The 27,003-nt window shown below is 39.5% G+C and overlaps 4 protein-coding genes across 6 annotated transcripts; 1 reads left to right on the top strand and 3 right to left on the bottom strand.

Moving 5' to 3' along the window:
- Positions 1 to 38: 38 nt before the first annotated feature.
- LOC125761894 (segmentation protein even-skipped) lies at positions 39 to 3,758 on the bottom strand. Its single transcript, XM_049423454.1, is given in 3 exon segments — positions 39 to 933; positions 1,659 to 1,861; positions 2,246 to 3,758. Coding segments are annotated over 3 exon segments (1,101 nt in total). The 5' UTR covers positions 2,373 to 3,758; the 3' UTR covers positions 39 to 162.
- A 7,357-nt stretch (positions 3,759 to 11,115) lies between these two features.
- Positions 11,116 to 13,866, bottom strand: LOC125765880 (protein yellow). 2 transcript variants are annotated; one of them, XM_049431373.1, is made up of 4 exons: positions 13,355 to 13,860; positions 12,333 to 12,439; positions 11,989 to 12,242; positions 11,116 to 11,911 (listed from the first exon to the last, which is right to left on the bottom strand). In XM_049431373.1, the coding sequence occupies exons 1-4, from the start codon at positions 13,591 to 13,593 to the stop codon at positions 11,234 to 11,236; spliced, it is 1,278 nt and encodes a 425-aa protein (XP_049287330.1). In that variant the 5' UTR covers positions 13,594 to 13,860; the 3' UTR covers positions 11,116 to 11,233. The 2 variants fall into 2 exon arrangements, with proteins under 2 accessions (XP_049287330.1, XP_049287329.1); XM_049431372.1 differs by having other exon boundaries at positions 11,989 to 12,439; positions 13,355 to 13,866.
- A 2,079-nt stretch (positions 13,867 to 15,945) lies between these two features.
- LOC125765879 (gamma-aminobutyric acid type B receptor subunit 1) lies at positions 15,946 to 22,277 on the bottom strand. 2 transcript variants are annotated; one of them, XM_049431371.1, is made up of 16 exons: positions 21,850 to 22,277; positions 20,819 to 20,977; positions 20,512 to 20,751; positions 20,293 to 20,427; positions 20,053 to 20,223; positions 18,983 to 19,199; positions 18,741 to 18,906; positions 18,423 to 18,672; positions 18,192 to 18,341; positions 17,977 to 18,119; positions 17,753 to 17,876; positions 17,550 to 17,666; positions 17,213 to 17,420; positions 16,750 to 17,006; positions 16,529 to 16,666; positions 15,946 to 16,437 (listed from the first exon to the last, which is right to left on the bottom strand). In XM_049431371.1, exons 2-16 carry the CDS (start codon positions 20,873 to 20,875, stop codon positions 16,288 to 16,290), a joined length of 2,523 nt encoding a protein of 840 aa, XP_049287328.1. In that variant the 5' UTR covers positions 20,876 to 20,977; positions 21,850 to 22,277; the 3' UTR covers positions 15,946 to 16,287. The 2 variants fall into 2 exon arrangements, with proteins under 2 accessions (XP_049287328.1, XP_049287327.1); XM_049431370.1 differs by lacking the exon at positions 21,850 to 22,277 and adding an exon at positions 21,717 to 21,843.
- Positions 22,278 to 22,770: 493 nt separating this feature from the next.
- On the top strand, positions 22,771 to 26,245 carry LOC125765878 (DNA mismatch repair protein spellchecker 1-like). Its single transcript, XM_049431368.1, is given in 7 exon segments — positions 22,771 to 23,100; positions 23,201 to 23,250; positions 23,315 to 23,845; positions 23,920 to 24,191; positions 24,268 to 24,491; positions 24,494 to 25,905; positions 25,976 to 26,245. Coding segments are annotated over 7 exon segments (2,709 nt in total). The 5' UTR covers positions 22,771 to 23,063; the 3' UTR covers positions 26,159 to 26,245.
- The last annotated feature ends 758 nt before the right edge of the window (positions 26,246 to 27,003 follow it).

The following is a 27,003-nucleotide window of genomic DNA, read 5'->3' as shown; positions in this document are numbered from 1 at the left end:
AATAAATGGTAAATAAATTATTAAAACAACAGAACAATTTCACTCCCTACTCCCTAGGCTTCAACTAAATGCTTCATAATGTTGTACAATATGTCATTCTATGCGTTTGATACAAACGCACAAACCCGCGGTCCTTTCTACACAATCATCATCATCACATCATCACGTGGAAGATCGATTCGCTTCCGAGCTTTTTGATTACACTTCGGATTTGTAAGGCTTGAATAGCTTTGGTTTTTCCGGTGTTACGGGCAGTAACGTTGTCTGGGGGCTAACTGACTGGTTGACGACTGCTGCGGCGGCCGCAGCTAGCAAAAGTCCCTTCGTTGAGCCGTTAAGCGATTTAACCGGGCTAACGCTGGCATTGCTCGAGTTCGAGGTCGATGCGGAAGTGTCAAACTTGGAAACGGACACGGGACTAAGCGAGAGTGCCGAATGAGGCGAAGCAACGGGGCTACGGCCTTGGTGGTGAAGATGATGCTGTGCACTGCCGACGGTGTCCTGCGGAGGTGTTTGAGCCTTCGGCATGCTGAGCGGTGCGTAGGGCGACGGTGGCATACTGCCGGTGACAAGCATAGAGTTCGCCGCTGGATACACTCCGGGAGCCGTCGGTCCAGCTCCGGGTGCGCCGGGCATTGTGGTGGCGGTTGTGCGCTGCGGGAGCGGATAGGGCGCGTACCGTGGATATCCGTAAGCGGTGAAGGAATGGGCACTTGCTGACATGCTGTTTGCACCCGACATGACCGGCGGTGGGATGACGGGCATCTGGGTAAGCATCGGAGCCGGCGGATAACCGTACGGCATGCCGACCGAATTGGCTGCCGCCTGCAGGATCGAGGCAGCGAACGCCGGATCCGAATAGACTGCTGCATACGGCCAGGCCACCGCTATCCGCTGCCGTTTGTCCTTCATACGGCGATTCTGGAACCAAACCTGGGAGCAGAAGAAACAAAAAAAAACACACAGAAACGATCCATTAGCATAAAGGCATTGTGGATGAGTTACACGGTTCAATAAAGCCGCAAAACAGCGCAAATCGTGAATCATCAGCATTTAAGCCCCAAGCTCTTGGGAGCTTGGAAATGGAATTTAAGCAGAAAGTTGTACCAGCAGCCACAATTAGCACCTTATGGTTGTAAAGCTTCTCCTTTATCACCTTTATCTAACCCTCTCGAAAGCGCGCAGTTGGTGTTAGTAACAATGGGCTCAATTATTTATTTTCAGTAGCCACCGACACAACAATAAAAGTCCGGGCAGTAAAATTGCCCCCACGCCGAATGAAGGCAAGCGGCAAGATGGGAAAGGAAGGGGCAAGGAGAATGTGCTACCGATCTTTCCAATCCAAACAACTATATTTTCGTTTCGTGATTTCACTGGCAGCCGTGTGGAATGCTGATGCTGATGGTCGGTCGGATCCGCCATAATCATAATGTTGGTGATCATCGGCAGTGCCGTGCGTAGAAAGGATCGGGCGATTTTATTGACTTTTCTGCTGTCAAATGGGCCGACAAAGCGCACACAATCACGGCGGCATCACCACAAAGGCAGGTGATAATTATATTAATTTTATAATCGTTATATACGATAATTGCTCGCAACAACTGTAATGTATCGATCGACCTGTGTATGGTTCCTGGGAAACTATTGGGCTATCTTACCTTGATGGTGGATTCGGGGAGGTTAAGCTGAGCGGCCAGTTCACAACGCCGAGGCCGTGAGACGTAGTTTTCCTTGTAGAACTCCTTCTCGAGTCGGGCCAGCTGATCTCGTGTAAAGGCGGTCCGGTAGCGCCGGACAGATGGATCTAGGGGCGGCTGCTGATTGTTTCCTCCGTGGTCCGACGATGGTGGACTGTTGCAATCTGAAGAAGTAGCAGAAGGAGCATGTTTAGCATTTTGTTTTAGCACACCAAGTGACACAAAAACACACACACACACATAGCCGGAAATACGAGACCGATAGAAAGCAGATGAACTGAAGGCAGTTGCATCCGTGTGACCTCACTTATCAAGGTTCAAGTGGTTCGGTACTTGCTGTACAGCGAACCAAGCCAACGGTAGGAGGCTCTTTGGAAAGATGAGACCTTTTTTACACATGCTCCAAAGTACTTCCGCAGCTTAATAGCTGCTCGTTTAGCAACATCCACTTAGCGATCCACTTTGATCTTCGACAATCCATTTCGGTCTAGTTTAGAAAGGCTAATGTGACTGTGTGACCGGAAGTGGTTGTACTGCTGGATTCTTACCGCTTAGTGGAGATAATGGAGGAGACGCCTTCGTGCTGTACTGATGGGCCATTAGATCGACAGCTAATCCAACGCTTGATTCGCGATGCTGCAGCGCATCCATGCTGTAGTTACGAAAGCCTTGCATATTTTCCACTTGAATATATATCCGATTCGGCACAAAATGTAATCCGACTGTTGTTACACACACTTCACTGTTTTAGAGTCCCGCTCACTGCACACCGCATCTAGTAGCGAGGCACAATTGTTTGTCGAGAGGATGATGTTGGTGGTGATTCACGAAAGCACGAACATGCACTGCAACAAATAATACACATCCACACACCACCTGTGTTCCGAACATATGCGTTCAAAGTGTGATAATTTTCTACGCCAAATGTGACGACACGCACCGACGAACAAACTTCTGCAAACTGATGCTGTTTAGAAAAAAGCAACTCGTTTTATATGTGTTTTATGTACCGGTAGAACTTAACGAACGAAACGCCATCGCTTCTCCCTTTCTGGCGCAAATGGTGCATAATGGTGTGTATGTGGGAAAAAAGTGGGAGGAGCTAAAGAGGGAAACGAACGTTTAGCGAATTAACGAAACAAAGAAAACTTCGAGTAATGCACGCACGAAACGTTTCAAACGCTTGATCGAACGTATTAGTAAACTGTTTAATATTGTGATAATTATATCCTGCAAATAAGTTGTAAAATGAGCATCAACAAAAAACAAAACCTGTAGCAAACCTTCACTGTCATCGGAGCCTAACATTGTTTATTGCGACAGAGAAAACAGCGTATATGACGTAATACAAGATTGTTTGCCGCAAGGATTATGATCCTTTTTGCGATTATTACAGCATGATATCATATACTATGTACCGGTATTCCGCTACCCTATAACAAAACCACCTTCATCAACACTGTCCAGAGAGCTCGCTTTTATAGGATATAATCGTTTGAATGCTCGAATAATTTGATACGCTTGCAAAATTAATAACGAAAACATAGGGCAAGCGGCTCCTATGTATGTATGTAGGAGGGAAACAGTACATAAATACATACCGGTCTTCCACTACTGGTGGCCACCGGTGCTAGGGATAACGCCGGAAGGTTGGTTGGGAGTTGAGAAGTTAAATACAGATAACGAACATAGGTACATAAGCATTTATACGATGCGCGGATCCGACATTTTCCACACCCAGCGCGGAGGTTGTCCGCCTTTCTGGCCGTGTTTTTTTGGGAGAATCATTGTGTGTTGTATAATCGTCTCTTACCGTCCCCTGGTGTTTCGGTGAAGAGAAACCGTTTCGGTGAGGATGATCGCGAGCGGTTTTGGGCCCGGGAAAGCGGTGAGCAGCACTTCTGGTGCATGCGCTTGCTGCTAAAATATTGGCAAAATTTATGATTTTGGGTAAGTTTTCGAGCATGGTTGATGATGGCGTTTATGCGCTGTATAATCGAACATTATTACGAAAGGAAATTGATATAAAACGGTTACATGCAGCAGAGAACTACTAGTAACGGCGGTAGTTGTTTCATTCTTTGCCGCATTGCCCCAGGTACAACGTTAAATTGTACGCTTAAACAAACAACATTAAAGCTCGTGAATAATTACCAACCGAGAAGGGGTAGTGTATAGTGCGTTTGCAACCGTTTACCCACGGCCACGAGTAAGCCGTATGCATATATGTACGCCTGGATCGACCTCATCGGGGAGGTCTGTAAGAAAAACAAATACAGGGAGTATCTAACAACGCCCATTAGTTTGGGAATTGGATGCTTTCGATTATCGGCCAACAATAGCTAAAACAAATATGTAATTTTATTGGTCCCAGCCCACTATCCTTTTATTTTTTTTTTTCTTCTGTCTTGCCATTATGGCAGGTCAAATGCGATCGGATAGATATATATGTAGATAGAAGAGAAACAGGGAGAGAGATAGAGGTGAGGATAATAATTTAGAGTGTCATTAGAGAATTTGCTTCTTTGCCCCCAAAAATGCAACCCCGAACAGGTTTCGGATTTGGGCATGCCAGTTAAGGTTAGAAACCTTTTTTATGACAGGTAATTGCAATAAGTCGCCTCACTAACATGCCAATCGTCAAATATTGGTCCAAATGTGTTTGATGAATTAAGCATCATTCGAAAGTACGTCGAACAATGTGATAGAAATGGATGTGATAGAATTATCATTTCTTTTGTACGAACTCATTATTGTATTATGTATTTAGTCTATTGTACAGTCTCCATTAGTCTTATGTATAGTAATTGTGTTTTACACATTTCTGCTTTTGTAAATTCCAAGAAATGTAAAATCCATGTTGTGTGATTGAATCAAAACCAACCGGAACACTCGCTAGAACTTTTGCGATGAAAAGTATCGTTGCAACGTGTTTTAATTGTACGAAAAAAGTATTAAAATTTTCAAAAATTTACATTTTCAGAAGGCACAATAACGATGCCATTTTAGCTGCTTATTTTGTTGGGTGAACAGCTTCACACCAACTTCAATTTGTGGCCCCCTTTTCGAGGTGTAATATTTTCGTGACTGACACGGACTGTTCGTTAAAATGGTATGTGTTTTTCCTCAACAAGAGAATGCGTTTTACACTGGTGAACCGGAGAGCAAAAGGATTCATTTTTGAACCGGCCAGAAGGCTTAATCTGTGTATGTTTTGATGGTGTACGGTATGTAAAACAATAACAATCTTCAACCCAACCAACCATCGACGCCTAATACACCACCCGTAAGGCTAGAGGTATGGTATGGTATGGTATGGGAACAGTACAATTTTTGGGTAACCATTTTGCCAAAAACCAAACTACGAAATTGCTGCAATTCATTGTTGTGTTGTATAAACGGTATCGAACATTGGCAAGGGCACAGAAACGCCAAACGGTAAAAACCAGAAGTGTAGTTAAATTTCAATCGACAACGACCTTGTCGGAAAAGATTGGGATGATATTTTTATGTTTATACAGCTTAATTAGTTCCAATAACCGCCTCCACAACCGCGCTATCGTTTGAAAGCGATCCTGAGCGTAAAGCAAAAGGCGACCATTCCTTTTTGCGCTGGTTCCCTTCCCTTCGTGCTCTCTTGTTCTTTGTTCGCCCTCACTTGGGTTCAGTTTGGTTTCGGTTGCTTGTTCGGTGTTCATGGTGTTAATAAGATTTCGTTATGCTCAGTAGGTGCTTAGTCCCTAGAACCCGCATGAAAATTAAGTTATATGGCTACCGAAAGGTTAAGCAATACATGTCAACCATGAGGTTCTGGCGGTGGAATGGCACAAAAACGGCAGTACTGAAATTCGTTTCGCAGACACTTTTGTACCAAAGGAAGAAGAAGAACACCCACACACACACACACAAATGGACAAAATGAACGAACAGAAATATGGACAAAAGTTTTCGGGCTTCGATACGATCCCTTGCGGTGTCACAGCAAGGACCTCCATGGAGAAAAGCACAATAAACACCAACAGTGGTGTGTAAACATACAAAAACAACCAGCAGAGGCACAACACAGCATCAGTAGTAAAAGGGCGTTCCGTCCGTAGAACATATCCTGCGATCAAACAACCGATCGTTTTGATGAACCTCAGATTATCCGATGGCCCGATGCAATTGTCGCTCATCTTCAATTATGACCGGGTAGACTACCGATGATACTATATTTTGATATTGGATTGCGCAAACGAGGCTATCCTTTCTCATCCAACGCAACCACCCACGCAAAAAGGCCCCCGAAGCATTTACAGTGAATGTGTCAGGGTCAATGTAACAACCGTTTCCTAGTACATATATCTAAAGCAAATGGATGATTGCTTTAGCAGCTGGGCTGGGCAATAACGGCAGCAAAAAGTGGAGAAGAAAAAAATGAACATGATCTACTAATAAATCGTTCTGCGCTTATGAGCTATGACAGCTATATTGCGGGAAGTGGAAAATGCTTACAACTTTTGAGGAAACCGAAATCATTGGGAATAAAAATAACACTCCACGTCGTGGTACGACGGCTCCGCGTGCGAGAAAAGCATCATAAACTACGAAGCGCACAGTCCTAGCGCCCTAAAAACATGGACGATAAAACGCAAAATTAATATCGATCAGACGCAGAAAAATTTGAACGCAAGGAAGGCTACGCGCTTAATGATGTTTCACTCTTCGGAGCAGATGAGCGACATCTTAAATGGGTGTTTATGTTGTTTAACGGTGTGTGAGGCTACCAAGAGCCAACGACGAAACAACTTACCTAAGCGTGGTGGTGGTAGCTGATCAACACCGGAGGAAGTAAAATAAATTTCAGGACACGCGTCTCCGAAGATTATGACGCAAAGTTTGTTTGGTGTGCAAAAAACGCTGCCTACTCGTTGGTTTGCTCGGTTCATGAAAATTTGGGGTTTCGGTGTATTGCTTTACATTCTCAAAACGGTTGGGGCCTAACAAATCCCTACGTTTCTGATCCGTAGTACATACACCATTCTGTTATTTCGTGCACATGCGCATTGCTGCGCAGCCACGCAGCGACATGGAACACCTCAAACAATACCTAGCTGTTGCTAATGCGCTCTGTTTACTCAGCAATGTGGAACGCCGCCATTGAGTCTTATTCGGTGCCCTAGAACACACGGGGCAATGTTTGTGTTTTGCTATGTACAACACCTGGAAAAAGAGGGGTCTGGTCGGTCGCCTAACCATGGCGTCGAAATTTGATTACTGAAGCAAGCAGATAGCAGCAGAAGAAAGACTTTCCCTGCAAAGGCAAACAAGGTGCAAATGTGTCAAACGTGTGAATCGTTCCATGCATTATTAATTGAATTGTTTTTGAGCTAAAGAGATGCTGCTTACCGCTCATCACGGCTGTTATACCGTAACCTCACGTAATGGAAATAAATTTTTCGTACAGTTCGATATTTTTCTTACATGAGTTTCGTAGTAGCATCTGAAATGTTGGTATTACAGAACTGCTAAATAAAGAACTGCTTTCTATCGCTTAGCTGATGGTGGTCCCACACCTAAAATGACACAAACTTACAGAAAAATACGAATCACTAAAATTATATCTTGAAATGTACGAAACGTACCAAAGGAATTAATATCGAAAGCCTTTGACTCGTACATTTCTGAAAACCGAGAACTATCGTTCAAAAACTTCATAACCGACAGTTTCGTAATCGTTCCATTTCATTTCATAAGCAATAATAGTTTTTATTTCTATTAAAAAAATTCTTTTATCTTTTGGTTTTTTAATACCATAATTTTTTTTTAAGTGCTTTATACATAAAGAAACTACAGTTAGCTTTAAATTGTGTATTGACTATAATAAAAAAAAGAAAACTCAGAGTTTATTGGAATTTCTAGTTTGTCGTTGATCGACATAGGAACGAGCAAGGTACAATTTAATTTTCTACTGAAGATTACGTAGTCATTCTCTAAATGGTGCAAAAAATTTTGTTAAAGCAAAAGTGCTTGCATACATTGTTAAATAGCCTCATAGAGAAAACAGGGTCATTCGCTCCATAATGCGTGTTTCAATGTATAGTAAGTGTCTATGTCTATCTCGGGTATAAAATAGGTGTAGAAAAATTATTTTCCACTTGACTCCTTATTCTTTATAAACAATTAACATGTCCTGTACAAATTGCTAAGAACTTAATAAGTTTATATCATCATACATGGACCATGTTGGTTTGATGGTTTGAATTTATTTATTATCTCAGCACATGTAGCTCTGGTGCACCCTGCAGTTAAAAACGATTTTGGCACCATCGCACACCAAGAAGTTGATGTTATTAAGCGAACTTTAGTAACACTGTATATTACCGAAAAGTATGTTGCTTCCTGATGATCTGAATATTTGAACGAAACAAAAAACTATAAAGAGACAAAACACTGTTTAATCAATGTTTGAATCAACATTTTCCCAATTTTCGTTTCAGCCCGTTGTAAATGAAACATAAATTTCACGTTTTCTTTCGTTGTTCAGTTAAAACGTTGACCTTGCATTATTCCTTTGCTTTCTTGTGCTGTTGTTATAAACCCAAAGGTTCAATGTACATCGATCAGCTTGTAGAACTACTGATTTGCTTACTTTACAACCCAACCACTATAAGAATGGTCAAATGAGGTATGTAGTGGAATGTTTTATTACACTATCATAAATGAATGAAACAGTGATGAATTGTGATGGAACAAAATGGCAAAAGCAAGATGAAAAGAAAAAAAAAACATAACAACAACAATAGCAACGGTGAAATGAAAGAAGCTCGGCTTTCTACTTTTCTGAAGTATGAGCAGAGGCAATTTGAGAAAATGACCAATATTCAATTCGAATGTAATATTTATGTCCCTTTTTGGAATGGAATTATTGAGGATAGAATAATTAGCTTTTCGACCAGTTAATTGTTTCAAGACTGCAATTTGTTATATTAGTTTGTTTATGACAAAATAGCAGAAAACATTCAATTTTAAAATCATTTTTTTGTCCACGTTGCTTTGTTGTATGGAATAAAACATTATTCCCTATGCAAAATAATAGTCATAGAAAGGAGCTGCAAATGATGAAATAAATTAGCTCAGAGTTATATAATGTAGGCATAGGTTTAATTCCATAGTGGTAAATGAATCTTCCTTATTTAATTCTCTATATTAAGTATAGAATAAGGATTAGAGAATAAGTTTAGTATTGTGTTGAATCATTTAGGTACAAAAATGTTGTTAAAGAATTGAAATTATGTCAAATATGTTTAAATTTTTGTCACATTATTTTCATTGTAGCGCTTGTTGATCTCTATTGTTTCTTTTGTAAAAATAGCCATAAAATTAAAAAAAAAGATATCAAAATTAGGTAAAATATAAACCGAAGTAAACATCGGTCGAACACAATACAAGAATTGGTTATGCTGACCAAAACCGCCTTATGCATTAGATTTGATTTTACCGTGTAGCCAGCGAATTCTAATTGGAGTTTCTAATTGAATAGAATGAGAATTTAGATCGATACCACTATAGCCTGCACCTTAAACATAATCTGCTTCATTGGTATATTTGTATTTGTGTTAAGTAGGCTTACATCTAAGTAATAAGACCTAACTCACAGGACATTGACTTTAACTAGGACGAACGCGGTTTCTTCACAACTGCATGTTAAATTTAATTAGTCTCCTATGCTACTGTATTACGATGAATGCTATATTTATCTGTTAGAAACATATCGCAGCTTGGAAGCCTGACGAGGAACAACGAAATTAATTCTTATAGTGCTGTTGTTGCATTAATATAGACTTATAATAAGCATGTTGTAAAGAAAATCTTTGCCTGTAGTAAATTGATTGATTGTTGGATGGATATCTGTTGTCAAGCATGATGATTATTTCGACTTCACAACAGCGTAAAGCATGGCCGAATCTTTAGTAATATTTTTTCTACAGTGTAACGGCGATTACACGGGTGCCAGACAAACAGAGTGTGCAGCTCAGAAATAACAAAGCGAAAGCGATTAGACATATTAAATGCAAATCTGATGATGGCGAATAATAAACGCCTCGATTAATAATGATACAATTTGCTCAAGTTTACCAACATTTACAGAATTATTTTGCTATATTTTGCATAATAACTAACCAAAAACAAAATCGTGCATTTGGAAAAAGCACTTAATCACGCTACGCACTAATAATTATCAATAAAATGGAATGTGCCTATTAGCCTTTTTTTGACGTTCCACGACGTATTGGAATGTCTCTTAAAAATCTTTCAAATCCGTTTATTAAGGCTTGTATAGTACGTACCATTTTCCTTTGCTGCTCCAGTGTAATGGCTGTCTTATGTTTATATTTTAATTTTTTATATTATGTTTAAGATTAATATTTGCTGCAAGAAATGTTACAACAACTTGAATAATACTATAAAGCTAGTAAATACATTCACATAAGGCGACCGATTAGCTAATTCAAATACGCATGCAAATAATCATGATTTATGAACACATGGAACACATGATTCATGAACAAATGAAGGTTGTAACGAATACATGAAAGAAATAAACAGTTTATCATTGAACATTTATTTCCGATACCCAACGCTGGCAGCTAGTCTAAAAATATACCAGTATGAGGAAAACTTTCAAATATTTCAAACCGTTATTGCATTAATTCGCCATTGAAATGTGATGAAAACAGGCGGTTCAAGAAAAACCGCATTTGAAAATAAACACTGCGTCGCTATATGTCGGGCGAATACGCATAACGACTTTTCTGCCACTAGAGGGCTGAGTGAACGTGCTCCAACGTTAGCGCCATCTGTTGTCGATTATTTGTGTCCTTACTCAATCTACCGGTAAATATTTTATTTTCGCCGCAATTATCGACCAGGCAAAAAATAACCAAAAACTTTTCGTTTGTATTTGGTACCTATTCATTCCTTCGCCTACAGTCACACCAAAAATCGGACTGTTTTTTTGTTTCGTTCTCACTGTTTGAAAATATTTCACCATCTTTGTCACGCTCGCAGCTATGACGTCATCAAACGTCGAACTTCCTTTCATCTCCTTCTCACATCGTAGCAGCGTATACTGCGGATATGCAGTTGCACTTTCTTTGATGATGTAATGGGCATCGTCCACAGCTGATCATCAAAACAAAATAATGCAACGATCGTGTTGGAAGCGGAATAAATACGGTGGGCCGTATTTTATTCGACAATTTAGGTATGGTTTGGATCTTTATTTTAACATCATCATTTGTTTCTTTTAACCATTAGAAGAAACTTACCCTCCGAGAATCATATCATAAATCCGGTTGTCGATAAAAGGCGGATAAATTTAATGAAACTTCAATACCTTTACAAAAGAACATTGTTAATAGAAAAAATAGTAAAATTTGAATGTAATACAACTTCAATGTCGTGATGTTCGTAACTTTTATTGGTGAAGCAACGAATTATTAAAACGAGAGCTACTAGCGCTTGTTGGTTTTGTGTTGTGTTGATGTATATGCTTACTTATCACACGGTGTTCCCTTGATAATGTCTCGCGTTTCTCCCACCAAAATGCGATAGTTGTACTGCTCTGCATCCAAGCTTGTGAAAATAAACATGGGCAACCGATCGGAGAGTACCCACAGCGTTCCCTCGTTGTCCACTTTCAGATCGTTGGGAAACACTAATGCGTCACTGTCCGAATCAACTAGACCCTGGGTGTCCGCAGTGAGTGGCATGACCGTATTCCAGCAACCCACGCCATCCTTGTTGACTTGCGTGTAGAAAATGACACCTGTTTCCGAATCATAGAATTCGGCAGACGATTGCGAGTTTGGCCCACGGTCACCCAGCAGCTTGTAGTCATAGTATGCTTGAGGGCTTTGCGCGTACGATTCATTTTTCAGCACCGTGTTCGATACCATAAACTCCTTAGTACTTGAAAAGGCGTGGAAATACACGGGCCTGGTACCGTCTTGCAAGCGTTTACCCACCGCCATACCAAACACACCGTCCGTCCATTGGAAGTTGACACCACCGATGTTATAATCGCCAGCAAGCGGATCAAAGTGGAAGAAGTTATGCTTTACGCGCCACGAGCGATCTTCCGCTAGAGAATACACGATCACCGCATAGCTTCCCAGGTCCGGAATGTAAGCATGCGCATTATCGCAATCTCCACGCTCGGTGTCAACGATCTGCAAATGAAAAAAATATAGCCTGAATGAAACACGATTTCGATGTCTTGTAAGTTGACTGATGGACGGATACTCACAACATTCGCAAAGAATGAATCTTCCTTAAGTAAGGTACTGTTGAAAAAGTGTCGCCGAATAAGTTTGTCCGTGTACAAGTCAAATAGTACGAGCGAAGGAGGAGCGTATTGAACAGCATCGCCGAGAATATCTGCAAGTCCTGTGTCCATGACCCAGAGACGGTCACATTCGTCAGCACGGACCCGAAAGGTGGAAATGATGGATGCATTGTTCTTCAAATAGCTTGAACCTTCATCTGATGCTCCATTGCGTTCTAAAATCCAATAAGAAAAGATGAAGAAAGGGAATATTGTAGGGAATGGTGCAAGAAAGTGGTGATGATTTGAAAATCTGTCCACGCTACCTGTAGGAAGTTGATTTTCATCCCATCCTGGGTAGGGGCGCAAATCGGGACTCATGCCGTCGGTCACATTAACGTACGTCAGTGATGCTGCTACACCTGACTTCCACCTATAAATATGTGTATGTGAGTTTGTTAGCCATGCATCATCACAATACTATTTCAATAACCAGAGCAGCGACAGAATGTGTGCAAAATCTTTCATAGATTATAACATTAGGAACAGGTTACTCCAATAATTTACACGCTCTGCACTAGTTAGATCGAAAAATCTTCTGAAACACTTATTTCGTAAAGTGTTTACCTTCTTAGAAAGTGAACTTGAACAGGGCATGAGCGCAAGGATGTTTTGTTTTGCGTAAGGAAGCAAAATTATAGTTGACATTTATACCTTCTTGCTACAAGACACCGCTGCAAGGACAACTCCTTTCGTTTCGCAAAAGAACATTGAACGGGATATGCAGCTTAATTCAAGCTTCAGTGTCAGTGGCATTATATCAATCCCAAGGAAGGAAACACAAGTTGGTTGGGACGTAAACTAGTTGTTCATCACCGAATCGCACCTGCAAACCAGAACTGCTTGTTTGTTCCGTCCAGAAGTTGTAGAATGCAGAAGTCAAACGGTCGTTTGGAAGCGAATAGAAATCGTTGTCTCGCTTATGCGTGCGGTAAAGAATAGAGAGTTTTTTCGGCTTTCTACGAAGTTAGTTGTGGACGTGGGCAGGGTGTGGGCGTCTCGTGTCCTTCCTGCCTATGACTCCGATATTAGCAGTTGAGACTTTAAACTAGCCCAAACGTGTGTGGTTCAGTTGCTTAGTAATATTACTAACCGAACTATGATGCTATATATAGTTAACCGAAGATGTAACTATGATTCGCAAAGCGAAATTGATAACAAATGAAAATAAAAAAAAACAAGTCATCCTCCATTGGATGCAATATGCTTTCACCAATACCTTGTAACCTGCACTAATTGGTGTCCCCCATCTTTGGAAAGGGCAACGTACAAAATATCATTGGATTACCTTGGAACCGTGATAAACAGCTTGTCTCGCCAGCGTTCTAGGCCGAGTGGGAGATTGTTGTGTACGATATATTTTCCGGAATCCAATGCCTCCCTCTTAACATCTTCCGAAGGCCAGGCGAAGGATACTTCACGCCACTTGAATTTTTCCTTCAGCTTCACAGCAAACACATCAGGAAGAAGCAACAATGCCTGTAGCGTGGCAACTAAAAGCACCACATTATTTAGACCGAGCTTCATAATAGCTGTTTGTTTTGTTTTATGATCGACCGCCAATTATTATACACCGCACCAAAACGATCACTCGTCACAGTTTGTTCTAGAAGAAATCTATCACCACGCCAAGCACCAAAGCACGCGGATGCGTCCGAGCAGCACCACGAACAATCGCCAATTGATGCCACTAGCGTGTTTGCATACGAGAAAGCCTATCCATCGACAAAAACAGTGATCATCGGCATCGAGCAGAAGCTGGGGCTCTCGTAAAACCGGCTACTACCAAGCAGCGCGCGCTGCTCTATCAACGCGGATCGTAGGCCACGACGCGTACCGGTTTTTGTTTCATCGTGCAGTGTTTTTCCCTGTGTTCCTCTTTCCGTTATTTCCTTTCTCTCTTTCTTTCGCTCTCTCTATCTCTCTTTCTCACTCTCTCGCTATGATCTTAACCTACCAGTTAAGCTCAGGCTTGTGTTTGTATTAAATCTGAAGCGGATTCCATCGATCCACCTAGCGTTGTCAACTGTTGCAGAGAAAAATTAATTAACAGCGTCGGAATCATGATCCTTGCTGGAAGATTTAACGCATTGTTTACAATGTTAGAAGTGAAAACTTTTAAAAATCGAATCAAATATAAATATATGTTTAACCCATTGCCAACGGTTCTCCCAGACACCGGCATCGAATTAACTGATAATGAGGAAGGAGAAGGGAAGGGTAGTGATGAAAGCATCGATCGAGTGGCATAGTTCCTCTTGAATTGCATAAGATCGCTTGTCTTTACGTGACGAACGATCACGATCGCGAACTTCTAAATTATTAACTTGGGTTTTAGCGTACTTATGGTCTTACTGTTGCTATTCGTTCAGTTCGTATAGAAGGGGTTGTACTCAGCTGGGGTACCACAAAGGGAGGACGGGATGCGAAGAGATCAATTGGAAGCAGTTTAGTATTCAAACATCATCCTCGGATCGGCATACAAATCCATTTCCAAAAAGGAGGTACGCTAGCCGACCATTCATTAACACTATTCCATTTCGACTTACATAGTACGGTAGCATAAACTTCTTGATCGTGGAGATGATTTTTTGGCAGCTTGTTAACCAGTCGGTAGCGAGGAAGGTTGACCCAACCATCAATCATCAAGTACAGACAATTGATCGGCCGGCGAACTTCTTTTTTTTGTCTTATGATTACATAAACGGTGAGTGAATGTTTTTCTTACACTAATTGCAAATTGGCACTGTATGTAAATTTTGAACAAATAAGCTAGTGTAAATGGCAAAGGTAGTAATGCATTCAAAAGCGTTGTTCAAAATTGAGTTTTTGGATTTATCTATTCTTTGCCTGCTGCAAAAAGATACCACTATTAAAGTTATATGGCAAAATGTTACCTTTAACCCTCTGTTTCATTTGTTCGTATTCTGACACTAAACGCATTGACACAGCATCCCGCCCTAGAATGATTACAGTTACGATACGTTTCGCTGAACACAGAGACAAATAGAAAAATTCGTTACACAGCCAACAAAACTCGGATCACGGATCAGGGGTGATGTAATTGTGTGTGAGCGGTAACAGTTTTGTAGGTTGAACATTGAAGAGCGCACAGGTACTTCAAATATACGGCCATTATGCTGTATGTTCATGCATATGAATAATTCTTTGCAAGTTTGTAGAACAGCCTTAACGTAGCATAAACCATATCTTTTCGTTACCAATATGAGGCTGTTTGCTAATTGGTATGTAACATACATTTCATGCTGTTTGTTGCATGAGCAATGCGAAACAAAATGTCAAGGACGTGATCCACACCGGGGATCAATCGATTGGCTACATAAGCATAATTGTGCTATAGAATAGATCCAGCGGCAAAGGGTGACCCATTTTCTATTACTTTGGAACGTGAATCGGTTTTGTGGGTCATTCGATTTGCAATTTCTGGGTCATTTGAACCATTTTGTTTTAACCTTAAATGAAGTATTGGTTTGTTAGAGATTTTTACGAAGGTTGATTATTTATTGTCTATTCTAGAAGGACGGCTTTTCGTCGTATTGATTGATGATGGTTGATAATTGTTTCAATAAAATTGTATTTTGTTAATATATTGAGATAAAAAAAATACTTAGAATAACAGGTTTTCATTAGGCGTTTGTTGTCCATATTGAAATCAAACACGTTTCGGGGGTTCACAATCGCAATTAATGCGATGCACGTTGAAGGATCGGTGCAAACAGCACGACAACAACAAGTTATCCAGACATGACTCCCTCTTTACATAGTGAATATCATGTGCAAATCCATTTTAACCGTGTTTGCCAAGCACACAAGTTCGAACAATTCCCAACAAGTTCGAAGAATGAATAAAAAGTGTAGTTGTTTGTATGCGTTTGTGTTTGTTTTTTTTATTATTTTTGTTAAAATATACACTGTTTGGAGATTTTTTTCTTGTTCGTTACGCATCATGTGTTCTCCTACATAGCAGAAAATTAATTTCAATATTTTTTGTTATCTCGTTCCCTAAAACATCTCTAAGCAATTGCTTACAAGGATTTAATTTCACTATTTCGATACATTTCGTTCGCTAATATGCATTTGTTACTTTTCAATTTATATGTTATATTAATGTGTGTTCAATTGTTCGTCATCAATACTTTCGGTTCATGGCAAATAGTACACAGATAGCGTTAATCTTTCGGAATGCTTCGAGCATTCACATTACTTTTGAGCTAGAGCGGTTGAAGATGATCGATTAAATTGTACTCCACCGACGGTGTTTCCATTTAAAGATTCATTGAAAGGTGGAGCAGGATTCTTCGATTCCCGTTCCGTGAGGCGCTGCTTTAACAATCGTATTTTATCTTCTTTCTAAAATGAACACAATACATTTTATTAGCTTTTATGTTGACATACACAATTTTTTGATAAACGCTACATTTTATTTTTCCTTTTTACTTACTTGAGCGATTAATTTCTGCAGATCGTCATTTTCCGATATCAGTTTTTGGTAGCGTTCTTCGTCCTCCTTCGAAATTCCGGTATCATTGCTAAATTTAGACTCGACCTTATCTTTGGGATGGCGCAGAACTTCGATCACCTGAATCGAAATGTAATAATAAAACCAATCTTTACATATCGTATGCCGCTGCTGGTACAGTTCTCATTCGTTCGGACATTTACCTTCGGCACGAAAATTAGGAGCATACTGAGGAAACAACAAAATATGACAGCCAGCGCGACAAATGCGAAGGAAGCATCTTGTTGTGATGCTATCACCATAGCAACAGGAGCAGTGATTAAACATAGCACCACCACGTTGTAAATACTCATTCCGACGTAACGAGAATCGTTTATTTGCTTCACCTTGATGGAACGTGTCTCATATGCCAAGAAAAGTCCAAATACTAGTATCAATCCCTTAAAGCCGTATATTACCCCTGTAAGCAAGAGCATTAGTAAGTTAGTATAGGTACTAAGCAGTTTCCATTTTTTGTAATTAAATCCACCAATGCATTGTAAGGTTTGAATAAGGAAAAGTTGAATTTGCACAAAAGAAAGAATCAAAAATTTAAACTAATTTGAAGCATGGTTAAAAGTGATGAAATTTAATATTTTTTTTTGTGTTCCATATTACTAGCTTTACCTAACCAAACGGAATTGTTATGGCTTTCACAATGCTCCAGCTCTGGCCGTATTTTAACATCATCATTAGACGAAATCGGATCCTCCAGTGGGAATGTTTCTAGTCTTCGTTGTAGAGGATCTTGCATTTGCCATGTCAGCAATATTACCAAATCCACCGTCAATAGTCCAGACACCATTGTATACAACTTCCAAGGTTCCACCTTTTTCTGTTAGTCAACAAATAGCATAATTAAGGAACATTAGTTTTATGTCATAAATTGCTTGTATTAGCACATTTTTTGTTGAATAATTTTAAGTTACAAGATCAAACTAGTAATCGAGAAAAACGTACACACCTTAGGATCCGTTTTAGTTTTCGTTGTAAAGCGGTGCACACGCCACACTTTGCTAAACATCGCTCCATACGCTAAGGTAAAGCCAGTCGAAAGGATCCATGCTCTAGCTTGACATACCTGGCATCAAGGATAAAATGGGGAAAAGGTTGTTTATTTTGCATCCTTGCATAGCCACTCGTTTGTTATGCTAGAGTGAATCATACTTTTGGATAATTTTCCGCAGTTATAAACTGTCCATCAATACCCAACAAAATGACGGACACGAGACAAATGATCACCCCAAAAAGCATAATAGTATTGCACACGGGATGTGACGATTGAATGACCCTGAAATTTATTAAAAAAAAATTATTAGTAGATTGATGTGCTATTTTGAAAAAGAAAAAAAAACAAATCGATTGGGTTTTCAGCTCATTTTTTCTGTTACCTTCGATGCCTGTGCCAAATGTTAAATATGATGAGTGTTATTGCTACCAGTATGCCAAAACTCGATATTGTGCTCATACAGATAAACAGTGGTAATGAAACTGTTCTCAAAACCCGTCTCACAATCGTACGATCTTGGGGTACCTACAATACGTACGAATCGTAATAAAAAATTTAATAACATACATTACAAAAAGGGCTACCAATAAGAATAACCTTTTCTCCATCCCATTTCTCTTTGTTAAACCACGTAAGATTGTCGGCCTGTGTGTCGTAGTATCCCAGCTTATAGTACTGCCCATCAATCATTTGTTCTATCTGAGTCAATGCGATACGATCACCCTGCGAACTGAAAGCAACCACACCCTGTTAAATGAAAGGAAATATTTTGCTTATAACTGTCGCTTGTCTGCAATGTACGGTGGCCATCCAACGGTCTGCTCTTACCGATACGCCTAGAAATTGGGTTGAGTTCATGGCGGCGTAAATCGCGTTCGCTATTTCCTTATCAGTGTACGTAAAGTCTTTCAGATTTTTACCCGAGTTTTGCTCCGTTAGCCTTTGCATCGTTTTATTAAATGCTAATGCCACACTCCACACTGCGTCGTAGGCGAGTGGAGCCTCCTGGTAGCCTTCCGGATAGCGATTGTGGCTGATATCATAGCCCTCCTCAATTAATGCGGCATTCAAACGTTTTCTTAAAAAAAATACAACAACATTATACCATGCTTTAAAAAACTTAAACACGCAGTTTACACCCCATACCGAAAATCCTCTGATGACATCCCTGATATCGTTTTTTGATTGTTCTGATTCCACATTAGCGCCTCCGTTGTTAAGTGACCCTCAGCAGCCATCTTCATCTGTTCTTTGGTGCATGAAATGTTCTCGTTTTTCAGGTTTACCTCGTACCAATTGTCCTCGTACCATCCTTAAACAGGGGAAACTCTCGGTAAACTACACTTTCCAGAACAACTGATAGATTACTTATAGAAACCTTTACTAACCAATAAAAAACCACACATAAGCCCTTCCGTAAAGCTGTTGTTTATACATTTCACATAAAACACGGCGTGCGGCCACCACGTAGAACAATCCCACTATTATACGTGCATCCTGTCGTCGTAAATTTCGTACTGCATCCGTAGGATCGGATAGAAATGATTGTCTCGTCACTATTTCGATGCCGGCATCTTTACATCTGGTTTCTAAATCCTCAACAGTCTGTAAAGAATTTTTTAAAGAAATAAACGTGCAATATAAGTAAAGATTCAATTGCTCAGAATACTTCCTAGATCGGTCTCTCAGTAATTTACAATTAACAGTGTTTTAGAACTCAAGGTATTGGAATAAATTACTAATATTATAGCCAAACTCGCCAGGTTTCGACGAGTTGTTCATGGCAGTAAGATGATATCGAATTAATAAGTCATTTTTTCCAAAGTGGATCAGATGTGATGATATTGATAGTGGTTATTTCATCTTCTTCTTCTTCTTCTTCTTTGCTTAACGACCATTACTGGCTTATAAGATTTATTTTTACCTAAGTTAAATAATATTTTCTTTTTACCTCATTTTCCTTGCTGGTAGGAGCCGGACCATATGAGATTGGGTCTACGATCTTCGGACTATTGTACCGGAAACCGATGCAGGAAATTATGCGATCAAACCCAATACTGGATGGATCTACTCGTATCAAACAGTTTCATAGTTTCATAGTTCTTACCAACAAATGTAAGAAAAATAAATCACAAAATTTGTATCGTTAAATTATCATTTCCGCGAAAAGGTTCCACTTTTAACGGCCTTAAGGCGCCATGGTCTAATGACAGGAAAATGAGGGAATGAGCGAGATGAAATTTCTCGGAAGAATTTGCTTATCGGTCAATCACCGCTCATATTGATATGGATGACGTAGTTAGTAAAGAGGGAAACGGAAGTTATCAAAACTTTCTATGCATTTGCAAATAGAACATTTGTAAGTCTTGCCAGAACTTGAGTTAGAATAGCAGAAAATATGTAGACTATTGCCACATAACTGCTAGCAATACAATGTTGCACAGCAAAATTCACTTACCGATATGAATACTTCCTCTGCTTGTTGTAGGATTGCAACCCTTGACCAGCCAAACTTTTGCATCAGTTTAATCCTAGTAGGGTTATGCACTGTAGCCGAGGGATGAGTTCTAAACAGTGTAGGGAATCTACTGCGATCTGAAAGAGCTGGACTGGATGCTCCATAGCATAGCTGAAACATATCAGCAAAAGAATAGGTAGATTAACATTTAATATCACTCAAAACTCAATCTATATTTACCACAACTAAGTTCCACATTTTCGCTGCTTCTGCTACCGTCGTACACACAGTGCTGCAACCCGCTAGCAGCATCAGCTTTTGTGGCGCATTGTATAGTAAATTGTACATAACACTTGCCCCAAGACCTGGTTCACACTACAAAAATACAGAAGGGGAAGTGGGGGGAAAGCATTTTAGTAAAACATCTTTATGACATTTGTTCGTTCGTTCCACAGTCACCTCGCTATCATTGCTGTGTAGTGTTAAGTTAAACCCTGGCAAAAGGTCTGGATTTTCATTTACATCCTGTAGAGCAAGCTTGGCGGCTGGCATGCACGCCTGTCCTCCCTGCCAACCGCCCTTTCCTGCTATGGGAAAGATTCCACCAATATGCAGTTGGTTTGCTCCATTCACACTACCGACAAAGAGGACTGCCAACAGCAAATAGAACACTGTCGGGTACTGAAGGAAGCATGGTACCTGCAATGCACAATAATAAATGGCTTCTGTTAGAAATGTTCTGTTAAAAAGGCATAACAATACTTACACTATTATAAGTTTCGCTACAATATCCATGATCAGGCTTTAAAGTCTTATTTTTCATTTTGCTAATTTGCTCTCAGAAAACAGTTGAGCTTACTGGCTGTAGTAGATGGGTGTAGTGTACTTAAATGATATGACGAATTAATTCAACACCAATTTGTACCTGTAAAATCGAAATTTGGAATTATTTACTTCTCTAACTCCGATCAAACTATGCAATGTAAGTGATATGTGTCCGCATAGCTGTTTTGCTCGTTAGTTCTGATTGATATTTCTTACTTCTTGATTCTTGATTCTTGATACAGAAGTATCTATTCAGTCATGAATATTCTCTATCCTACTGCTCTGCTATGTGTGAAATGTACAGCACACACCACACACCCCAGGTAATGATGTAATTATTCCATCTACATAATCAAATATTTCATCCCCGGTCACCACTATGAGAGAACGTCCCAGGATTCAATTCGTGTACAGCACAATAATGAAGTGATACCAATGAAATCCAAGTAGCAAAAAAAGCACAGTTTGAGATTTACTTAAAGTTGTTTATGGTAGCAACAAATCACTAACGACAAACTGTTGAATCGCTGCAATTTAGACACTTTTTTTGTTGTACTGTAACATGGGGCTGTAACACGGAAGCTTTTGATGAAATTTACATAACCTCTTTGGGGAAGATATCAGCTTCCTTGATAGGCTTTACTTCTACTATGTGTGGATATACTATTTACGAAAATTAACAGTTATTAGCACCTCGGCAAGAGCATGGATCCAACATGCACTGTATGTTAATGTAAATTTGCACGAGAATGTTTCCGCATCGAAACTAATTTATATCAAATACTATCCTATCGTCTCACATTGGTGGTAGAAGTGTAAACCAAATATGTACTGCATACCATAAGTCACTTTACAAGTGATGATTTGAGCAACAACTATTTTCATTAACTATATTATCGTAGCACCGTACAACATTTCTCACTTATGCACGAAGCTCGAACCGAAAAACTCGAACTCAAACAGTAAATGTACCTGCTGCGTGAAAGCTTCACAAATATCCTTATGCCGTTTTGCAAGCAGCGAACACTGTTGAAGAATGTTTCCTCCTTGTTTCTCGTTTGTGTGTTTTTTTTGTGTCATATTGTAGCGCATGCGCTTCTGGTGTAATTTGAGTGTATGCGTAATTGCGAAAATTTTTAGAACTTGTTGAGAGAATATGCCCCAACAAAATTTGCCCTGTTAAATAAAGCAAGTAGTGTGGTAGAATATGCTTTTGATATGTTTATGTTTTATTATGTATTATTTATTATCTTATTTAATATCTTATCTTTTCATACAGTTCGTAGTTAATAGGAAGTAGATCAGATGATTAACGATTCTTCAGTTTATCAGTAATCAATATTTCTCTAAGTTACTGAGCTTTTCTGTTTTATTTTGGCGTTGATATACCTAGTATATTTTTAATTATTTTATCTTTACGTTAACGGTTGAGGTATAGAGGATATAAAATGATGTCAAATGATGTTTTTTGTCATTTGAGTTATTGGAATAATAATTCTCAGCCTGATTCGTCCATTGTTTACGGCTTTTGATTTATTGGTTTCGCGTCTACTTATTTGGTTCAGTTGTAAATCGATTGAAGTAAATTGTATCGTTTATTTTCTCCCAAATTCGACTACTTTTTAAATGTTTGACCATGCGCGTGGTAATTGAAAATTGCATCTTTAAGTTAAATCATAATTTTCCCAAAAACAGTTTAGTGAAAACAAAATTAAATGTATGGGCAGTTTTGCCGCTTCGAGATATCTCTCTAATCCTGCTGGCCAAATATTCAAGATCAAATTTAGATAAAACTCATAAATTTGCATATTGTTTGATGTTGCTCAAACGTTATGACAGTCATTTGTGGATGTTATGATTTTGTATTAACTCAATCACTCTGATATGACCAGAATCAGTGAATATTTTCCAAAATGATTCCTTATAATTCATTTTTTTTCAAACAGAATTCAAATTCATTCATTTATTTGAATTCTGTTTGAAAAATGAATGAATTATAAAGAATCTGCTTTCACGGGGCTGAAGATGTCAACCAAGTAGTATAGTCTACGAGTGGTGCTGTCAAACTTGCACATAAACACAGCGTTCGCGCGTTTTCCGCTCTTGCAAGCAAATGTATGGTCAACTTTCGGTGGTGATTGTCTGTAAATTATATCGCGAAATTAGTGCTACTCAAGTACAGTGCCATGTCTAATTTAAAACCCTTGCAATGTCTCAACTTAGGTACGTAATTTTACATAACGTTTACGATATTTTTATCTTTTAATTCATGATTACCGCTACGATAACGGATACGTTATGTTTTGGTTTTTGTTTCTCCTAGACAAACCACAGCAGAGAACATTCATCGAATTCTTTAATACATTGGGAGAGGTATGTAAACCTTTTCTAAGCTTAATTGTATCTACAAAGTTTCGTTTATTTTTATTGCTTACAGAAACCTGCTAGTACGGTGCGCATTTTTGACCGATCGGATTATTACAGTTGCCATGGCGCAGATGCAACTTTGGTTGCAAAAATACTGTTCAAATCTACGAACGTGGTAAAAATAATGGAAATTGATGATCACCAACTGCCCTACATTTCGTTGAGTAAAAACAATTTCGAAGGCCTTATAAGAGAGCTGCTTCTTGTCCGCAATTATCGTATAGAAGTGTACACAAAATCATCGAAAAGGAAGCTCGAGAATGATTGGTCAATTCAATACAAAGGTTCTCCAGGCAATCTGGCCCACTTCGAAGATGTTTTGTTTAATAACAATAACGAAATGGTCAGCGGATCGGCTCTGATTGCTTTGCACATTCGTCAAGAATTGAAACAGCGGATGGTAGGGCTGGGCTTTATCGACGTCAACGAAAGGCGAATGGGTGTGATCGAGTTTGTCGACGATGATTTCTGCACTGAGTTGGAGGCTCTCATCGTTTTGCTAAGCCCAAAGGAATGTCTGCTTCCCAACGTTACAGCAGAGGTGATTGTTTGGAAAAGATATAAATTTAGATGTTAGTTTGCTACCCTCTTTCCCTTCATTTATTTATCTTCTAGTATGAGCGCATCGGAGAAATAATGAAGAGAAACAATGTTATAATTACATCTCGTAAAGCGAAGGAATTTATGATGGATAAAGCTGAGGTTATCGAAAGTTTGAATAAATTACTTCGATTCCGGGAAGGCCAGCAGCAAAATGCAAATACCATTCCCGAGTCATCAAAGACGGTCGCGATCAGTGCCCTTGGTGTGGGTTTAAATTATCTTGAACTAACAAATGAGATAGCTAATCACGGCCAGTTCCAGCTGACATCGCTCGATTCAAAACGGTAAATAATTAAAACTAACTTCTCAACTACACGTCCTATATAATACAGAATTTCTCTTTTCTACCATCAAATCCAGCTACGTTCTTTTGGATGCGGCAGCAGTATCGGCCTTGAATCTCTTTCCTAAACCGGGAATATCGATTAAATCGAGCACCTATCGATGGCAGAGTGTGCTTGGTGTACTTGATCGGTGTCGCACGCCACAGGGTCATCGGTTGATGGCTCAATGGATAAAACAACCGTTGCGAGATTATGAGCTTATCAAAGATCGTCACGACATTGTCGAGTACTTCGTCGATAATACAGTCGTGCGCAACTGTACGATAATCACCTGAAGAAGCTGCCTGATATAATGTTCGTGCTAAAACGCCTGTTACGTCGCAAGGCTTCTTTGCAGGACATTTTCCGTCTGTACCAGGTGACACTACGTGTGCCCCGGATGCTAAGTCTGCTAGATGTGCACAACACGGGAAATGTAGCAGTGCTTAACAATATATTCAATCCGATCAAGGATAGCTTGGTAGATTTGAAGCTTTTCAAGGCAATGGTTGAACAAATAATAGATTTGGAAGCGGTCGAACAGGGCGAATATCTGGTAAAAGCTGATTTCGATAGTCAGTTGCAGGAGCGGAAACAGGAGATGGACGATATTCATTCCAAAATGAAGCGTCACCTTTCTTCGGTAGCGAAAGATATCGGGCTGGATGCTGGATCGTCCATCAAGCTGGAATTTGTAAGCCAACATGGTTTCCATTTCCGTATTACGCTGAAGGATGAAACATTGATACGGAAAAATAATTCTTATCGCATTCTGGATGCGATCAAGGGTGGCGTACGGTTCACCACAACCAAACTGCAAGACTATAGTGAATCATTTGCTACATTGAAGACTGCTTATGAAGAACAACAGCAAACAATAGTTTCCGAGGTGATACGAGTGGCTATAGGATACACAGAACCTTGGACGATGCTTAACAATCAGATAGCACAGCTAGATTGTTTGTTAAGTTTCGCCGTTAGCGCCTCAACTGCACCGACACCTTATGTACGACCCAAAATGCTTAAAGATGGGCCAAGTGTATTGAAACTTTCCCAAATTCGCCACCCGTGTCTCGAACTTCAAGAAGATGTAAACTTTATCGCTAACGATGCAATGTTCGATGCAAACGATGCATCCATGTACATTATTACCGGACCAAACATGGGAGGCAAAAGCACCTACATAAGGTCGGTTGGTGTTGCGGTACTGATGGCACATGTCGGCGCATTTGTATCGTGCGAAAGTGCAGAAATGTCCATCGTCGATTGCATCCTGGGTCGGGTCGGTGCGGATGATAATTTTACGAAAGGGCTTAGTACGTTTATGGTAGAAATGATCGAAACAGCCGGAATTATTCGTAAAGCAAGCGATAAATCGCTTGTTATTATCGATGAGCTTGGACGCGGCACATCAACTTACGAGGGATGCGGTATCGCATGGTCTATTGCTGAGTGGTTAGCGAAGGAAAGCAAATGCTTCACTCTATTCGCCACGCACTTCCAAGAAATAACTGACCTAGCCACGTACGTACCGAATGTTAAAAATTGTCACATGGAAGCAATGGTCGACGGAGAACGAATGACATTATTGTACCAGGTAAAGCCGGGTGTGATGGAGAAGAGTTTCGGTATACAGGTCGCCAAACTAGCCAACTTTCCTCCGAGTGTCATTAAGGTGAGAAATGGAAACGCTTATGGAATAGTTGTTGTTTACGTTAATTTCGCTTTCCGTCATTTTGTTACAGCTTGCTGAAAAATTCTACAACGAGTGTGAAGATCATCGAGGATCGCTTAAAGAAAAACAGGATACCAACGGGTTGGCAGTGTTAAAAACGTGTTTTGATGAGATCGATAATTTTGATTCTACCAATGCCGTCTTTTCTTTGTCTACCGATGCATTGCAAAATCTACGATCATTGGTGAATTGAATTTATGTATTATCATTCCATTTTGCATTGTAATCCACTATAGAAGTGCTATGAATAAATAAGATTGTGAAAATTTGCGAAGAGAAATGGAGCAACGTGTAATTAATTTTCGGATCTACATCATTCGAATTACATGAAATTGTTTAAGTCTAATTAATAATTATTCAAAGTATAGGATTCACGTAGAACGTAGAATAAAAATTTAGTTAATTCAGCTGTTTCGAAGATTAACAAAATGAAAGGCAAGTATTATAAAAAATGTATAGATAAAAAATTTGGTGCACTATAAATTAAAACAGTTACCTAGTCTTAGGATAAAAAAGTAGATTCCATCAAACTACTCATACGCCTTGCCAAAAAAGATGGTTGTCCCACTAAGAAGAAGGAAATTGAAAACAAATTTGTTATCTAAAAGATGTAATAATAATTCTAATTGCAAAAAGTAACTGTTATATAAATTATTGCTGCCAGTTTGCATTATTTGCAGCTTCTCCATACTACAGCTGAAACTTCAAAACTCGTTAAACTATGTTTCGAGTGAGCATGATTCCTGCAAAAATAACAAATATGTATGTACATACTTTGTTCTGTTGTTTGAGTAGGACGTCCAGATTAGCTCTTAAAGTTGAACATTTTGCCGCATGAATTTGGTTTGTAAATATAAAATTGTCACCCGTTCATGATAAGAAATGGGTACATAAAAGTATTTAATCTTTATTGCCACATTTCGTAAACTACTAAACTGAAATGTTAACATTGTTAGCACACGTGTTATGGGTCGCTGTTTTATTGGTCGATTTTACGCATTGTTGAGGCTTCAACACTTTTAGCTTAAACTTTAATAT

Source organism: Anopheles funestus, chromosome 2RL (genome assembly GCF_943734845.2).
Source record: "Anopheles funestus chromosome 2RL, idAnoFuneDA-416_04, whole genome shotgun sequence".
Taxonomy (NCBI): Eukaryota; Metazoa; Arthropoda; class Insecta; order Diptera; family Culicidae; genus Anopheles; species Anopheles funestus.
This window is presented reverse-complemented; position numbering and strand designations above follow the sequence as displayed.

Bases quoted from the DNA above. Each gene is read 5' to 3' on its own strand.
- LOC125765880 (XM_049431372.1), bottom strand. From the start codon at position 13,593: ATGAAGCTCGGTCTAAATAATGTGGTGCTTTTAGTTGCCACGCTACAG. The intron at 12,440-13,354 runs GTAATCCAATGA...ACATATTTATAG, and splicing joins CTGTTTATCACGGTTCCAAG to GTGGAAGTCAGGTGTAGCAG. The intron at 11,912-11,988 runs GTGAGTATCCGT...TTTCATTTGCAG, and splicing joins ATTCATTCTTTGCGAATGTT to ATCGTTGACACCGAGCGTGG.
- LOC125765879 (XM_049431371.1), bottom strand. From the start codon at position 20,875: ATGAAAAATAAGACTTTAAAGCCTGATCATGGATATTGTAGCGAAACT. The intron at 20,224-20,292 runs GTAAATATAGAT...GATATGTTTCAG, and splicing joins AAATGTGGAACTTAGTTGTG to CTATGCTATGGAGCATCCAG. The intron at 17,421-17,549 runs GTGTGTACGTTT...GTTGACTAACAG, and splicing joins AAACTAAAACGGATCCTAAG to AAAAAGGTGGAACCTTGGAA.